Here is an 18,576-nt window from a genome sequence, read left to right as displayed (position 1 = left end):
CTGATGTTGCCGTATCTGTCAACCCATACAGTTTACCCCATATATATTCTTGTCCAGGGAAATTGAGTTTCAGGCCCATTCTGCGTACAGCCGTTTCAATACGGGCTAAAAGCAAAAACAAATTTTGTGTTTTTCCCTTGTGATGGGACTTTGTCGGATAAACGTTGAGATTTGTAAGGGCACGGGGTGACCAATAACGTCTGCGTTGATCTGTAATAAGGTAGGCACTAATAAGGGGTTGACAGTATTCTTAGGTTTTTTCGGTAAAGTCACGTAGGTAAAACATCAAAATTAATAAAAATAAAATAAAGATCACGACGTTATTTTATTTTTATTAATTTTGATGTTTTACCTACGTGACTTTACCGAAAAAACCTAAGAATATGAATCCTTGCAGTCACGAAAGCTTCAAATCTAGGATTAAGGGGTTGACAGGTTTGTAATGGTGAGTGTACTAGTGGTAAGTGTAGTGGTGGTGAGGGGCCGTCCATAAATGACGTCACGCACCTAGGGGGGAGGGGGGGTTTGAGAAATGTGACGTCACATAAAAATGCGCAACTTAAAAAAAACATTAATTAAATAGAATTGTTATAACAACACTAATTTGATTAATTTTCATGATTAACTATTCTATTAATCAAATTGACTAAGGTCACCTTTTGTTTATTCCATGAAGGAGCATTTTGCTTCGCAATGGGAGAATGGAGAAGTATCAATTTTGTAAAAAAAAATATGATTGTTATTAAACATTTTGATTCTAATGATTCTACCAGGGCTTTTAATTCTGTGAAATGAATATGTGATTGTAATAATTGTACTCTCCATTTTGCTTCGTTCTACTACAAAGTTTCAAGTATTTTTTAATAGTTATAATTACTTTTAATATTTTATAATTATAAGAGAATTTCAATGTAATATTCTGACCATCTGCAGTTTTAGTTAGACGTTGAATATTTTCAAGTGAATTTTATGCTAAATTTCAGCTTTCCAACGCCTTTTTTTTATAAATGTTTTCTCCTACAACATCAGAGCGCAGCGCCACATTAAATACGCACTACAATGACAATAGTTTAAAGCGAATTGAAGCATGTTTTATTTTAAAAATGGAAATGTTTTTTTTTGGGGGGGGGGGGGGCAGAGCTTTGTGACGTCATATTTGAGGGGGTCTGACTTTTTGTGACGCCGCGTGACGTCATTTATGGTGTTTGTGTTTCTCCCTTGTGATGGCACTTTGTAGGATGAATGTTGAGATGTATAAGGGCACGCGGTGACCAATAAGGTCTGAATTTGTCTGTAACAAGGGAGTTACTGATAAGGGATTGACAGATTGTGTTACTGTAATTGTTGTGTTGGACCGCCTTCCATGACAGTCCATTCAGTGCGGTGACGTCACACGAACGGCTTAGGCCGTTGCCGCGGCAACCGCGACGAAAGCGCGGGCGCGCGATCGCTCGCTCAGTGCCCCCCCCCACTCCCTCACCCCCTCTCCCCCAAACCCCCACCCTCTTCTTTCCCCCCCCCCCACCCTCTCCCCCCCTCTCCCACCCTCTCTCCCCCACCCTCTCCCCCCACCCTCTCCCCCCACCCTCTCCCCCTCTCACCCCCTCAATCCCACCCTCTCATTGCCCCACCCTCTCTCTCCCCCCCAACCATCTCCCCCAAACCCCCACCCTCTGCTTTTCCCCCCTCTCTCCCCCCCCACCCTCAACCCCCACCTCTCTGCACCCTCTCCCCCCACCCGCTTCCCAGCTCCCCCCACACCTCCTTTCCCCCCCTCGCCCCCCACCCTCTCTCCCCCCCCCCCACCCTCTCTCCCCCCTCTCCCCCCCCACCCTCTTCCCCCTCTCCACCCCACCCTCTTTCTCCCCCTCTCCCCCCCACCCTCTCTCCCCCCTCTCCCCCCCACCCTTCTCCCCCCTCTTCCCCCCCCACCCTCTCCCCCCCACCCTCTTCCCTCTACCCCCCCCCCTCTTTCCCCTCCCCCCACCCCACCCCACCCAACCTCTCCCCCCCCCTCCTCCCCCCACCGTTCCCCCCCCCACCCTCTCATCCCCCTCCTCCCCCCACCCTCTCCCCCCACCCACCCCAACCCCTCTCTCTCCCTACCGCGTGAAGGGAAACTCGGCGCGTGCTTCCGACCCCTGCAGATTCGTTCCTCCTGGCCCGCATTGCCCCCCCCCCACCCCTCCCCCCACCACCCCTCCCCACCACCCCCTCCCCTCCTCCCCCCTCCTCCTTACCCCCCCCACCCCTCCCCCCACCACCCCCCCACCACCCCTCCCCCCTCCTCCTTACCCCCCCCACCCACCGCACAATAAACACAGTCGGTGCCTGGACATTGTCCCGGTTGTAATGGCAAAAAACAACAACATTCGAGTCTAAATAATAGGCAACCTTCAGCTCACATTCACGAGCCGCGTCCATTGAATGAGCCGTCGTGCTGGCGATGGGACTCGCTTAAGGATGCTTTAAAATAAAAGCTTAATCATTGAAGGCGGCCCACAAACGGTAAGAATGTTTTATTTTTTGTCGTCTTATAATTAACGCGAAGCGTCATTTTGTTGCAACGTGACCCGCGCGCGATTTAAAGGGCGATTCTGTACCCGTACACGCAATCTGCACGTACGTTCTAATACACGTATATAAGATACATATAAACGATACGTATATTGCACTTATAACGGCATGTTTAATATTAAATGCGGTGCCTCTGTGTGACCACGACATTGCCTGCTAATGCATCCGTGCGTTTATTACGTCAGCTGCGAGGCCTGTACTCGGCCTCGCCGCATGAACGTGCAATTTCCATCGGTCGGTTTCAGGGGAAATCCGCGGTCCTCGATTATTTTTTCTGCCTCTCCCAACGAGGACGAAAATCACCGGCGAAATCGCACGAACGTGAGAGTTTAAGCCTCGGAACCAGCCGAGGCGATGGGGTTTGGCTCGAGAGGTTTTCAGAGACGTGAAGCCGAGAGGGTGGTGAGTGGTGGTGGTGCCTGGGGTTACAATTCCATGGTTGAATTCCGTGAGCTGGTGCATTTAATTTAGGCGGAAACGCTTCGTAAACACGTGCCAGGATTCATCTTCTTGGTTCTTTCGGTAAAGTCACGTAGAAGGGAAGTGCCAGGATGCTGATGCTGCTGCTACAATTGGTGATGTCAACAGTCACCACATCCCATGTGGTGCAGGAGTGGCCCCCTGACTTAATTGTGTGAAGGGGGCAGCGTTTATTTCTTCCAGTGTTGGACTTCCTCCTCCTCGATATCAGAAATGTTGACGTCGTTACAGAGATCTGCATAGAATCGGGTTGGCTCAGAGGTCAGAGACGCGAAGCCGAGAGGGTGGTTGGTGGTGGTGGTGCCTGGGGTTACAATTCCATAGTTGCATTCCGTGAGCTGGCGCATTTAATTTAGGCAGAAGCGCTTCGTAAACACGTGCCAGGATGATGTCGATGCTGCTACAATTGGTGATGTCAACAGTCACCACATCCCATCTGGTGCAGAAATGCCCCCACTGACTTCATTGTGTGAAGGGGGCAGCGTTTATTTCTTCCAGTGTGAGACATGGAATTTCCTCCTCTTCCTTGGTATCATAAATGTTCATGTCTCTACAGAGATCTGCATAACATCGTGTTGGCTCAGAGGTCAGAGAGGCGAAGCCGAGAGGGTGGTGGGTGATGGTGGTGGTGCCTGGGGTTACAATTCCATGGTTGAATTCCGTGAGCTGGCGCATTTAATTTAGGCGGAAACGCTTTGTAAACACGTACCAGGATGCTGATGCTGCTACAATTGGTGATGTCAACAGTCACCACATCCCATCTGGTGCAGAAATGCCCCCACTGACTTAATTGTGTGAAGGGGGCAGCGTTTATTTCTTCCAGTGTGAGACATGGAATTTCCTCCTCTTCCTTGGTATCATAAATGTTCATGTCTCTACAGAGATCTGCATAGCATCGTGTTGGTTCAGAGGTCAGAGACGCGAAGCCGAGAGGGTGGTTGGTGGTGGTGGTGGTGCCTGGGGTTACAATTCCATGGTTGTATTCCGTGAGCTGGCGCATTTAATTTAGACGGAAACGCTTCGTAAACACGTGCCAGGATGCTGATGCTGCTACGATTGGTGATGTCAACAGTCACCACATCCCATGTGGTGCAGGATTGTCCCCATGACTTCATCGTGTGTAGAGGGCAGCTTTTATTTCTTCCAGTGTGATACTTGGAACTTCCTTCCCTAGAACACAATTTTAACACGTAGGCTTTCGCGACCGATATTATCTATAATACAGATTTCTTGGATTAGATCGCGTAAATGTAGATATGCAAATTTTGTGGACTTAATCTCCAACACACCGGTGTGCTATACTAGTAACGAATTGGCATGTTCTGTTTACATGAAAAACCTTACTTATTGGCTGTGTCGGGTGGCGGTGGGTTTAACGACACATTTATATTAACAGAAAAGCTGTATTATGGATACATCAGCATTATTTTCTTGGCCTTTGTTTGGCATTATGCTTATGGATTTATGCATCATTGGCATCATGCAAAAGCCATCAACATTTCCCGAACAAGTACTGTACATTGTGGTCCTCTTGCCCTAGGTCACCGAGTAAATGGGACACACACTGGAGGGCATCAGCAATTGACAACTTCATACTGCTTGTGAAGGCTATTGAAGGCGATCTGCAATTAAAAACAAATATTTAGAAAGGCAGACGATAGCAGAGCAAATTTGGAGAAATTAACTTGATCGTGAAGAGTAACGTCCCAGTTTGTTGATAGATGAACGTGTTGTCAAATCAGCGTGTGATACTTGATATGACTCGTGGTTCATAAACGCCGTCATTCATACATTAAAAAAGAGCAACAAAAATAAAACATTGCATCAACGGCATCAAGAGAGATGAATGCTTGGAATTGCTGTGCATTGAAAGATATTGGAACACGTGGCTTAGATAACATATGTAGTTTAAATTCATAATACATGCTGTTAATACAAATAAGTGGGCTTCGGTCGGGCATTGCCGATGGTTGAGGATAATAATGGAATGGTAGTTAGGCGTCCACTGAAGAAATGGGGTGGTGAAATCATCTCTGGTGCAGGAACTATACGGATTTCTACACCGTGAGAGGTAGCAACAGCTATGGGAGGACCACCATCCAGCAGTAAATTGCCAATGGCTGATAATTATTAAGAAGCACAGTTCACCCAGTGACTTTGAGTTAGATTCTCTGCCACGGCTAACAGTAATTGGCAATCGATATCGGAGGCGGCTCTCATTAAACACGCACTGACCAGCGTGGGGAAATATCACGAATCTCCAGCAAAACTTGACACTATTCTTTGGTTCTTTAGGTAAAGTCACGTATAAAGATAAAATAATAAATTAAATTAAATACTAGCATACGACGTTTCGATTGCAACACAAGCAATCATCATCAGGTATAAATTAAATAGAAACACAAATCTAGTATACTTAGAAATGTAATGTAATACAACAAAGAGTCAGATAACATAACAGTCAACACCCTACGTAATCAACCAGATAGGGTGTTGACTGTTATGGTATCCGACTCTCTGTTGTATTACATTACATTTCTAAGTATACTATATTTGTGTTTCTATTTCATTTATACCTGATGATTGCTTGTGTTGCAATCGAAACGTCGTATGCTAGTATTTAATTTAATTTATTATTTTATCTTTATACGTGACTTTACCGAAAGAACCAAAGAATAATTCCTGCATTAACGAAAGCTCCAAATTAAGTTTAAAACTTGACACCTTGGACTCCCCCCCCCCCCCCCCCTTTTACAGGTGGAGGAGCGGCTCGCAATGATGTGGACCAATCAGTGCTCCCCGTGGCCTGTGGGCGGCGCCTGGCAACGGGCTTGGCTGACGTACGAATGGGGATGGAGCTCCTGGCAGGTGCCGCCACTGCAGCCCTGCTTCCTCTCGCTGTTGGCCGGCGAGAAGATTGGTGGGGTCTGTCTGGCGGAGAGCGGCGGGTGCGGTGGAGTTGGCGGCGGCGGTGGCGGTGGAGGAGGCAGCGGCGGTGGAATTGGCGGAACGGGGTGCCCTGCCACCCAGGCCGGGTTCCTGTCGCTGCTGGCAGGCGGTGGCGGCGGAGACATTGGGGGCAGCCCCCCAGCTTGCACAGGAGACGTGAGCTGGTGCCGCAAAGCACTGTGGGTAGCGGGCGGGGCGCTGCTTGCCACGGCGGCGTTCATCATCCGCGAGGTGATCATATCTACCAGGTGAAGTATTTTTGTCTGTTGAAATCTGAATCTGTTATCCTACTATTGTGGTGTAAAGAGTCCTTCCCCCGCTGCGTACAGTGCGAAAGAAGTGCAACATACGTACAAAGGGTCAACACAGTGGAATTTCAATCCATAGGTTTCTGTTTCGATTACATCTCCCCGCTTGGCAGTTGCAACGATGGTGCAATTTTTTTCAATCCACCCTTCCCTGCCGCCTCTGTGCACCCAGCGGTATAAATGGGTTTACCAGAGTCGATCAGCAAGGTCACGTGTGATGGGGTGGAATAGGAGGCCAAAGTATCCTCTGGAAGGGGCTGTCTAGGGCTTCTTCGTAATGGAGGCCCTTCCGCCGAGCAGTGGTAAAGAGCAATCCATTACAGGCCTGAACTTTTATCCATTTTACGCCCAGGACGTAGCTTATCCATAGCGCTCTGATAAGTGTGGTTGGCTACGTAAGGTGCGAATGAAGTTCAACATACATACTATCATCGCTATCACGAGCAAGTCAAGTCAATTTATTTCTGCTTACATGTGTGGCGCCTTTCTAGCACAAATATACCACTCTAAGCGCCATCATCACGTCAACACTCATAAACATTTGTTCATCCGTTTCTCAGTCCGCTTGTCCTGGTGAGGGTCACGGCGGCAGCATGGTGAGTAGTGCGGTCCAGACCTCCCTTTCCCTGGCGACAGACTCTAGCTCTTCCTGGGGAATTCCCAGGCGTTTCCAGGCCAGCTGAGCGACATAGTCCCACCAGCTTGTCCTGGGGTCCTTGCCCAGTGGGACATGCCCAGTAGAGTTCCAGGGGGAGTCTATTGGGGGGCTTCCTTACCAGGTACCTGGACCACCTCAACTGGCTCCTCATAAACTACTCATTAACATAAAAATATTAAATTGTATACAATGAGAAAAATTATATACACACCGATTTAAAGCTTTCGTGACTGCAGGGATTCATCTTCTTGGTTCTTTCGGTAAAGTCACGTGACTTTACCGAAAGAACCAAGAAGATATATACACACCAGCAACAGTTGTTTCAAACATGAAGGCAAACTGTGACTGTGAGATGGCTGTGGATGTGCTGTGTGTGCGCGTGTTGGTTACCAGGTGCACCGTGGCTGACGATGCGAGCGGGGATGTCGTGATCCTGCACCAGCACGCTCGGCCCAAGGGCGGCGCTCCCAGTCTCTACCCCGCGTGCCTCACCGCCGAGACGCATCTGCGAATGGCACGGCTGCCCTACAAGGCGAGACCATGTTTCGCGCGTCCCAACTCGGACCCTTCGTTCGGGCGCTGTGCCGCATTGTGGCACATTGGCGTGGCTGTTGAGTGTGCATGCCGGTGCCGTATCAGAATATTTATTTACACTGGAAGAATCCGATGAGCTGTAAAGCTCTTTTACACAGACGTCTGATATCACAGATGTCTAGTACAGAGGCGGTGGTAGCTGAGTCGGCCCCCGCAGCGCACCCTCGGCCGAGGTGGACCCCGTTCCGAACGCGCGACCGAATAGTTTGAAACGAGGCAAGCGGTGGCGGCCAGTGATAAGGTTTCTCGTAGACGGTTTCAGCACCACAGCAGCAGGAGCGGTGGCACATTGCCCCAGGCACCAAAATATCGAGCCGCAGCTTCTGTGTGCAGGCCATGCAACTGTATCGGGACCCAATAGGCCGGAGGATGCCTATGAAGCGATTGGGGAATTGGACAGACTGAGGTGGTGAGAGGTGGTGGGGGGCCAATTTAATTCCTTCCACCACAGGGTCCTTTCCAAATACGCGATGCCACTAAACCGTTGGTTGGCACGTGTGACAATTCACCCATCGAACCGCGAGGGTAGGAGTCAGATTTGTATTCTGGAATCATTTGTTTTTTTGTTGTTGGCTCATTTGTGTTGTGCGTCTCGTGTATGCCGTCTTGTTTGTACTGCCTGGCCTGTTTGCGCTGCTTGTCTTGTTTGCACGGTGCTTAGCGTGCTCTTTTTGTCTCGCTTGTTTTGTCTCTCATCTGCACGGCCTCATTTGTGTTGCCCGTCCCGTTAGTTTTTTTTTCGCCAAAAGTAGCATTAGCATGTAATTAGCATGTAATTTGAATGAATTGTAACTTACTTGTTTCTACATGTATGATTCGATGCTTCTATCACGAGCGTAATCTGTTATAATGAATTGATGTGTTGTTAAGTGCATATTAAATTGTATCATAATTTGTGCTCCTTTGATTCGTTTCTTGTTATTGGTGTGTGTAGATGTTTCGGCGCATATGGCTGCATGCAAGATGCCACGATTGTGCAGGTTATTATATTTTTTCTATTATTTACATCATCGTGATTACTACGTTGGAGAATTATGCTATTTTTGCATTTTTTTTATTGAAGTTTTGATTCTCACGTGAATGTTTGTGTTACTGCGGTGTGATGAAGGTTCTCTGCCCTTGCCTATGTAATTGTGCGTGAGTTCTCGTGCGATGTATGGCGATGTGTTTGGCCCGTCATTGGAAATTAAATTCCTTTAAAGCCCCAAAAAAGTTGAAAGTTTCCTTCTGCTTAAACTGCATGTGTTTGTTTGTCTCTCTGTGGGTCTGTCATTGTTGCTGTATATTTCTGTCCATGAATGTGACCGTCTGTGTCTTTTTTTGTGTCTGTGTTGATTCCCCGTGTCCATCAGTCCATCCATCTGTCTCTCCAATCATCTCGGTCCACCCACGTGTCCATCTGTCCATTTGTGTGTCCGTTCTCCCACGTGTTTACGTGTTCATCTGTCCATGTATTTGTCCTTCCATCCCATGCATCCATCCATGTCCCCACGTGCCTATCGATGTCTCTGTGTATCTATCCACATACCCATTTGTCCATCTGCCCGCCCGTCCGTCTGTCCATGCGTCCGTCTGTCTGTCCGTGCGTCCGTGCGGGGGCGGTTGCGCGCGCGTCCCCTAGGTGTGCAGCGATGCGTGGCTGCCCCCGCACGCTGTCTCACCATGGCTGGAGGTCCCGTGTGGACACGGGAAGACGCAAGCCGTGCAGGGCATCGAGGCCGTCCGAGACTTCATGGAGTCGCTCAGCGGTGACTCGGCAGTTCTGCCCGCCAGCGCTCACCAGTGCGGGGTGGCGCGCGCCGTCATCAAGATGCTGGAGGACCACACATACTGGTAGCGCAAGAGGGTCATTTTGTGTTTCTCCAAGTCCAATCAATTGCATGGGGTCCGCTGCTCAGAGTTTGTGCATCTACTCTCGTCGCATTCACTGACCTTACATACAGACCCGTGTACTTACATACAGACTCGTAGGAGTTCTGTGTAAATATCAATAAAGGGGAGCCAAAGGCGGACGGGCGCGGTGCCGATCGCACCACACCTTCTCGTGCGCCGTGCCGGCCTTTGTGGGTGCTCGCTAACAGCATTTTGCCGCAGCAGCGGGTCCATGCGGTAGGCTACGCGGTGGGGTGGAGGGAGCCGTGTCCATCTTGTCTCCGTGCTCGCAGGGCGCTGTGCAGCGTGCAGTGGCTGGAGTGCGAGGAGACGATGCGCCGCCTGGTGCGCGTGACGGGGCCCTTCCCGCGCCTGCACGCGCGCCTGCGCTGCGGCCTCGTGTGCGCCGAGCTGCGGCGTGAGCTGGCGGCGCACGGGCTGGCGTGGGCCGCGCGCCCGCAGGAGGCGCATCGCGCCATCGAGAGCGACATCCGCGCCGTCGCCAACATCCTGGGTGAGACGCCGGATGCGTGCGTGTTGCGTGTCGGAGTCGGGGATCTTTATTTAGACTGCGGGAGGAATCCGATGAGCTATGAAGCTTTTTTATTTACGCAGATGTCCAGTAGGGGCACGTGGTCGGCAAGTTACAACAGCAAACGATGCAAAAACACGATAGGAGTGCAAATTAAAGAAAACAGTAAGCAAGTCACTAAATATGAAGCAATAATTATACAAACATTTATTATACTAGCTTTCTTGCCCGTCCAAGGAGAGGTGTCTATGGCAGTAAATCTGAAATATTCAATAGAAAAATTGTTCCGCTCATGATTATTAATGAGGGGGGGGGGGTTGCCCCATGTGGAGTGACGTCACCCCCTCATGGTTATTGTGGAGGGGTGCAGCATGTGGAGTGACGTCACCCCCTCATGCTTATTGGGGAGGGGTGCAGCATGTGGAGTGCACGACCTTGTGCGTTCGTGTAAATTTCCACGCGGCATGAATATTAATGAAGGGGGGGGGGGGGGCTCTTGCAGTGACGTCACGCACGGATGTAGCACTGTGCTGCGTAGATTGATTTTTTACCGTCACTTTCTGTAAAGAAACGTCACGTTTGAAGCGACTTTGCGTAATAAATTATTTAATTCGGCTCGACCTCCCTCTGTGTTAGTGTAAAAATCCACCCACTCATGAATATTAATGAGGGGGGGGTGGGCCTCATGTGGAGTGACGTCACGCGGGGGGTGGGCCTCATGTGTAGTGACGTCACGCAGGGGGGGGTGGGCCTCATGTGGAGTGACGTCACGCGGAGGGTGGGGTGGGCCTCATGTGGAGTGACGTCACGCGGAGGGTGGGGTGGGCCTCATGTGGAGTGACGTCACGCGGGGGGTGAGGTTGGCCTCATGTGGAGTGACGTCACGCGGGGGGTGGGGTGGGCCTCATGTGGCGTGACGTCACGCGGGGGGTGGGGTGGGCCTCATGTGGAGTGACGTCACGCGGGGGGGGTGGGCCTCATGTGGAGTGACGTCACGCGGGGGGTGGGGTTGGCCTCATGTGGAGTGACGTCACTCGGGGAGGCGGTGGGCCTCGTGTGGAGCGACGTCACGCGGGGGGTGGGGTGGGCCTAATGTGGAGTGACGTCACGCGGGGGTGGGGTGGGCCTCATGTGGAGTGACGTCACGCGGGGGACAGACAGACACTTCTGGGTGATTATAGTAGGTAATACGTCCGATTTATCAAGATTGGACAAGGTTGCAAAAATAACAACAAAACTGTCCCAGACCACACCAAGAAAACACGTAGTGCCTCGATTATATGGCACGTTAACATTGAACTATTGTGCGTGTCTCGTGGGGAGCGGTGACGCAACTGCACTACAAACCCGGCGACCCGAGTTCGATTGCTGCTCACGGCCAACACAAGTGACGATCATTTGAACCGGTCCTGGGCCTCCCCTAGGTCGACTCAGCCTCAAATGAGTACTTGGCGCGGTGTGTAAACATCAGCACAATTGCCACTGGAGAGACAAAGGCGGCCGGGCGTGGTGCTGGTTACTCACCCCCTCGTGTGCCATGCCGGCCTTCATAGGTGCTCATTAACAGCATGTGTGTGTGTGTGTGTGGCTGTGTGGGTATGTGTGCTGAGCAGGTGTGAAGAACCCTGACACCTGCTAAAGCACTGGGCAGGGATGATCTCCCATGTGAATTGCTGAGGGAGTTTGTGCGCACACTGCCTAACATGAAATGATTATAACTGCTCGAACCACTGGACAGGTTCTACACGTTAGGAAGGATGCCTTGGTGGTCCCCCTTTATAAAAAATGGTGACCGTACTGAATTATAAAATCTACTCGCGTATTTCCTTCCTTAGTCCGCTGGCCTGGAAAGGTTTTTGCCAAGGATTATTCCACATTGTCTGGGGAGTGGTGGCGTAGTATTTATCTTACTGCGCGGCGAACCCATGATCTGAATTTGATTCCCAGCCATGGCCAACATCGGTGGCAAATATCAGAAGTTGACTTGGCCTCCTCGAGGCCAACTTAGCCTTAAATTAGTATCTTGCGTGCTGTGTATACTTCAGCACTGGTGCTCACCCCACCTGCTCGCCCAAACAGCTTCTTTAAGACTATATTTGTGACCTTTGTCTTTGTGCATGTGTGTGGATGTGTGTGTTCCCATCGACTCGGCCTCAAATGAGTACCTGGTGCGGTGTGTAAACATCGCCACTCGGGAGACAAAGGCGGCCGGGCATGGTGTTGGCCATCTACCCCTTCGTGTGCCGTGCCGGCCTTCATAGGTGTTTGCTAACAGCACTTGCCCCAACAATCTTTGAAGACTATACGGGATCTTTGTCTTCGTATGTTCCCGTGACGTGTGTACATTCTGGCTATGTCCCATGGCCTGCCAGCAAACCTTTGACCTATTGTTTTATTTTTATTAATTTTAATTTCATTTTTTACCTACGTGACTTTACCGAAAGAACTAAGAGTATGAATCCTTGCAGTCACGAAAGCTTCAAATCTAGAAACCTTTGACACTTCACGTGGCCTCAGTGCATCCAACCTAGCAGGAGCATTGTGGTGACGTTACCGCCACTTAGTGGCGAATGGCGTCTGCTGCTGTTGTTGTACATTCCCAGGAACGAAGCGCTACATGCTGGGTGACCGACCTGGTGCTACGGATGCCTGCGTCTTCGCTCACCTCTCCATCGCACTGTGGCTGTTGCCTGGCTCGCGGCCGCACCAGCTGCTCACCGGTGAGTAATGCTGCCGCGCGATATGCCTGCATTTTTTATTTTTTGTAATACCCCGAAAATCCCTAGAGATGGAACATCTCGTATGCAAGGGTGTCCATGGTGACGCGACAATATGTGGTGTAGTGTAAACCCCGGGTCCACACCTGAGCGATCATTTGCTCAACTCAGTTGCATGCGACTTAATTGTTTATATGTGGACGTTTGTGCCTAGTTGGCGTACCACAGGGGTCAGACCTTGGATCCCTGTGGTACGTAAGAGGTCAATTTGAATCAACGAATCAATTAAAAATCCCAAGCGTGATTCTGCAGGTTAGGCTGCTCCGTTGAGAATTTCTCGTCTCAAACTATCATCGCGCACTACTTACTGTGCGGGCGTCTTCAATTCTCACGCTTGGATTATAACCACCTTGCGAAAAAGAAAACACTGGTGATAAGTAGCGCGCTTCTGCGGCTGTCTGGAACGCTCTCTTCAGATATTAGGAAGCCACTGGAGCTATCTTTGGAATTGCTTTTTCTGTTCAGTTGCTTGTCCTTTCCCTGCACCTCCCATTAGCACGCTTGGCTACGTACGATGCGAAAGAAGTTCAACGTACATACACACACGGGCGCTGCGTGGCGAGATGTTATCTCCCTCGCCTGGTATACAGGAGATCGAGGGTTTGATCCCAACCCTTGACGCCTGTATATTTGGAGTTTGCATGTTCTCCCTGTGGTCGCGTGGATTTTTCTCCGGAACCTCCAGATTTTCCCTCCGCATTTAGAAACGTGTTTAGAGTAGATGGCTGCAATACATTTCAGGTCGCTTCTAAAAAAGAGATATACAACTGAGTGGGCCTTACCTTGTGAAATAAAAACATCACATTTACCTCTATTTAAGACCGAAACAGGAGGATTTCTCCTCAATGATGGATGTCTCCTGATGAGGCTGGTTGTAATTACTGGCAAAACGTCGTACTCGAATTGTAAATGTTGTGGGTTTACTCTTCAACACAGCTGTGTGCTGTACTCGTAACGAATTGCCATGTTTTGTTCACGTGACAAACATTACTAATTGGCTGTGTCGGGTGGTGGCGGGCTTAACAACACAATTATATTCACGCAATCTAACACAAAAACCGCCTTTTGGCGTCATCTGGTCCAACCCATGTGAGACTAGGCTCTAAGGAAAGCTGTCTCGGGTGTGGACCAATCAACTTCAAGGACAGTGCACATTATCAGAGTCATGTTTTTTGTTTGCATATTGACTGCAGGTATTGTGGTCTATGCAAACATGACTCCTTGTAAAAAGGTGTCAGTTTTGTTGCCAGATAGAAGGGTAAAAAAAACAATTATCACAAAAACCTCTTATGGAAAACAGAAATAGATTTAGTTTATTTTGTAACGTACATCCATCGTTACTTTCCTGCACCGTTCACTCCTTCCGTCTCCGTTGCAGAGGAACTGCCGAGCCTCGTGGCGTTCTGCCACCGCATGCGCAAGCGCTACTGGCCCGAGTGGCTCCCGGACGGTGACGATGGCGGCCCCGCGGGTTGGCGCAGGGCCGACGAGAACGGCAATCGACGAGTGGCGACGGCGACCGAGGAGGACGAGGAGGAGGAGGAGTGCGACTTTCTGAGCAGCGAGGACCCGCTCAGCGAGGAGCCGAGCCTCAGCGGGGAGCCGTGCAGCGACACCTCGCTCCAGGTCGACTCAGAGTGATCGCGAGGAGTCTCGTCCGGTGATGGTAATCGCGGGAGTAATGCTTCGGCAAAAAAATAAAAAACCTCTCAAAGCCAGGCCCGAGTCAGCCGGAATGTGGCGGTATGCTGGAAAGGTATACCCGAAAATAAATTAGTAAACCAAAAAATGGAATGTTGTCTGAATGGGGCGTCCACCAGGATAGGCAGCGATGAAGTCAGTTGGTGCGCAGGTGCTCGGCGAATGATTACATCGCACGACCATGAGAGGTGGCAGTTGTCTTGTGGAGGTTTTCATCCAGCAGTTGATTGTTCATGGCTGATGATGATGATGAAAGCAAAAATATCCGACTGGAACACTTTGCACGCTAATTAGTCCGTACGCTAATTATGACAAATTGTTCTGTTAGTCAATCCACATCCGTCAGCTTACCAGCGTCCTAAAGCTCAGTGCCAATCATGTGTAGGAATTCTCAAATGCGCTTCCACCCGACCATTGCAAGAAACGCAATTGACGTGCAATAGCGTACAAGTAATTCTAAAGCGATAAACTTATCTGTTGATTGGCATTCGTTGAGCCCATGCCCTTGGATGCCACGTGGTCTGGTATGCACTCTCTCGCTCTTAAAAAGTAACAATAAATAATTGAATAAATTCTTCAAGCCTGTCAGAAAATCTCTTCATACTTCCACATCCAGTGAGCTTCAGCTTTCCCTCTCTGCTACGTGCCGATGGTAAGCGACTCGGATAGAGAACTGTTATGAGAAAAAATGTAAATATGATATTGTAAATCTTTGGTTAATTTTTAATTAAACGCGTCAGGTGTAAATTACACGTGTAAATGTAATTTTTTTGCATTGACAATGATGTGGTTTAGTTCACATTTTTGTCAGTATGTCTCGGGCGTCCGCCGTAACTGGAAAGGTTCTCCCCAAAAATGAGTCCGGCTTCGAGAGGTTTTGCGTTAATCGTGGTGAGAGGTGAGGTGTGATATGATGTGGCCGGGGCAGCCGCTCAGGGAGTGGGGGTTCATAAGAGCCGTGTCGGAGAGACTTGAGCTGAAAACGCCAATGTCTTTGGGTTTGAATCCAGGTTTCAGCCGCCCCAAATATGATCAAACCCGGCTCTCTCTCGTGTGTCCAAGGGATGCGTCTCCCGATTTTGGCGTCATTCGAAAAATAAAAATCGGACCTAGGTACAAGAATTGTCGAGACGAGTTTCAGATTAATCTGTAATGGGAATGTTTCGTAACCCTCCACCACCCGACACAGCCAATTAGTAAGGGATTTGTCACGTAGACAAACGCCAATTAGTTACTACTTTAGCCCACCAGTGTGTTTGAGAGTAAATCCACAACATTTACAATTTGAGTACTCAAGAGTAAATCCACACCGTTGGGCTGAAGTAGTAAACTAATTGGCGTTTGTCTACGTGACAAATCCCTTACTAATTGGCTGTGTCGGGTGGTGGAGGGACACGACACATTTATACTTGCGTGATCTAACCCAAAAACCTTAATTATGAATAATATTGGTCGCGAAAGCCTACGTGTTAAACTGAAAAAGGAAGTTAACATCACCATTGGAACCTCACTTTCCAGTAAAAAATATGATAATTGTTTTTTTACCCTTCTATCTGGCAACAAAAATGACTGCAGGTATTGTGGTAAAAAAAGGTGTCAGTTTTGTTGCCAGATAGAAGGGTAAAAAACCAATTATCATATTTTTTACTGGCAAATGAGGTTCCAATGGTGTAAATGCTTACCCCGAGCTCTCATACTCTGATGGTGCATTGTCTTTGAGTTGTGCGCCTTTTGGCGTCATCTGGTCCAACCCATGTGAAACTAGGCTCTAAGGAAAGCTGTCTCGGGTGTGGACCAATCAACTTCAAGGACAGTGCATACATTATCAGAGTTATGTTTTTTGTTTGTATTATGACTGCAGGTATTGTGGTCTATGCAAACATGACTCCTTGTAAAAAAGGTGTCAGTTTTGTTGCCAGATAGAAGGGTAAAAAACCAATTATCAATGACGGAGATAATGCAGGCCAACGACGATTATGTCAATGTCGCTTGGGCTGTGTTCCTCGGTGGTGCAGGGGGTGGGGGGAATGGTGGCGCCTGGCGTTGTAAGGCCGGAGGCGTACGAGTCGATAACCAAGTCTAAATGATCCTCGTTGTCGATCCAAAGTTTTCATTGAAAAGCTGAGAATGGTAAATCCGAAGTGTTTTAACGTGAAACGCTTTCCTTAAGTATCATACGTTGATCTTCTTGGCCTGGTGACCAGCAACTGCATAACAAAAAGCTTATTCGCTATAACTTTGCCCTTAATTCAACTAAACCTACAGCGCCAAGAACGTTTTCAGGTTTTTATATATATATATATGGAATGAACGCTCTACAGAGAATATGATCGGTGTTCCCTAAATCAGGATAAAGAGACCTGGTTTGTAGTGAATTGAAGTGAAAGTAGTCCTATGACACCATCTTCAGGGCTTGTTTCCAGACACAGGACGGTGCACTACTCGCTGTGAGCATTTCATATGGGAATGTCTTCTTCATTTGGCATAGCGCATGGCACAAATTTCATACAATTGGGCAATTAGGCCAAACAATATTTGAGGAAAGCCTTAAGTGGCTGGGTTGCTCAAACGACTTAGAATGGTCGTGTTAAAAGACCATCAGCCAGCACCATGGAAATTTTATTCTTCTTATTCTTGGTTCTTTCGGTAAAGTCACGTAGAAGGGAAATAATAAAATAATATAAATATAAAACAATAAAAATTCTCATGACGTTTCGACTGCAACACAAGCAATCATCATCAGGTGTGAAATCCACAGCAAGAAAATTTCAAATAATTAAAAATAATTATTAAAAAATCATTTTCTTGCTGTGGATTTCACACATGATGATTGCTTGTGTTGCAGTCGAAACGTCGTGAGAATTTTGATTGTTTTATATTTTTATTATTTCATTATTTCCCTTCTACGTGACTTTACCGAAAGAACCAAGAATATGAATCCCTGCAGTCACGAAAGCTTTAAATCAGAATCTTATTCTTCTGTTTACATTTCACTGTTGTCTCACTGTGATGTGCATTGCCTTATCGTGTACATGTACAGCCCCTTCGTCAATCCACTGCTGGATGAGTGCCTCGCCACGCTGTGCAGGTAGTTGTAGAAGTTTGGTTTTATTTCACTCCGTGCTTTCACTGCCACGCTATTAGAGACGCCGGGTGATGCTCGGTAATGGATCGCGAACATCGCTTACGTCGTGATGTCTTGTGGAGTGGCCGGAGTGGCTCAGGAGCGCTGAGCCGGAGCCGGAGCCGCTGGGAATCCTGGGTTCCAATGCAGGTTTCAGCCGCCTTTGACTCAGCCGGTTGATGATCTCAACCCAGTTACCAATGACTGCGCGAAGAAATCTGTCACATTGAATTTAGTTTTGCGCTTAATTTGCCAGAATTCCCAAGCATTGTGCAATGAACATTCCTTTTCAAGGGACAGGGTTGGGTGGGAAAGTGCTGCCCTCTGCTGTGTGTGGAACAGAAGTCACTTGAAGGGATCTCAGAGGTAGCTCTGTGGTATCTGCTTGCGTGGGTTATTCTCTAATTCCAGTGCTCTGCACGAGACCCGAATAGATTATTTTGTGGTCGTGACATGGCCCCGATAGCACAATCGCAAACGTTTTTATACTATGTTATAAAAAAAAGTTTGGCTGGCTGGCATGCGTGCGGGCAGCCAAGTGCACGGTGATGACGGCACAACACACACCTGCGTTATGACGTCACCTGCATTGCAGTACGTGCGTCATGCTGTCGTCACGCCTCCCGCTCCCACCCACTCTCCACCATGCCCAAATGCATGGGCAGTGCTAGTTTATCTAAAACAAATATTTTGTTGTGGGCTATTATATATTTTTTTATGTCTACTGTCTTGCAACTTATTATTTTTGTATCAACCATTGGGCCTTTTTTTACTTGATAATTTATTACCACATTGCCATGGAAATTAATTAATTATGGGTACTGTTTGCCTGGTTATACTTTCAGAATGCATCATGATACTGCTGCTGTCAGTGATGACGATCGTCCTGCTTGTAATGATGATGCTGGTGATGATTATACCGTCTTGATTGGAATCGAACGAGTCAACCCCGCCCCCTCCCCTCCTCCCCGCAATTCCAGTTGTATTAGTTTCAAGAATCAAAT

General features: G+C 48.5%; 1 protein-coding gene across 1 annotated transcript; it reads left to right on the top strand.

Annotated features, from left to right (window-relative positions):
- The first annotated feature begins 2,311 nt into the window (after positions 1-2,311).
- FAXC (failed axon connections homolog, metaxin like GST domain containing) lies at positions 2,312-17,202 on the top strand. The gene is made up of 8 exons (XM_061553051.1): positions 2,312-2,508; positions 5,815-6,254; positions 7,366-7,504; positions 9,188-9,399; positions 9,732-9,952; positions 12,574-12,690; positions 14,126-16,023; positions 16,310-17,202. Exons 2-7 carry the CDS (start codon positions 5,833-5,835, stop codon positions 14,386-14,388), a joined length of 1,374 nt encoding a protein of 457 aa, XP_061409035.1. The 5' UTR covers positions 2,312-2,508; positions 5,815-5,832; the 3' UTR covers positions 14,389-16,023; positions 16,310-17,202.
- Positions 17,203-18,576: the final 1,374 nt, after the last annotated feature.

This window comes from Lethenteron reissneri, chromosome 2, assembly GCF_015708825.2.
Source record: "Lethenteron reissneri isolate LAM-NWPU_2019-01 chromosome 2, ASM1570882v1, whole genome shotgun sequence".
NCBI classification, from domain to species: Eukaryota; Metazoa; Chordata; class Hyperoartia; order Petromyzontiformes; family Petromyzontidae; genus Lethenteron; species Lethenteron reissneri.
Note: the sequence above shows the minus strand (reverse complement) of the source record. Positions and strands in the feature narration are given on the sequence as shown.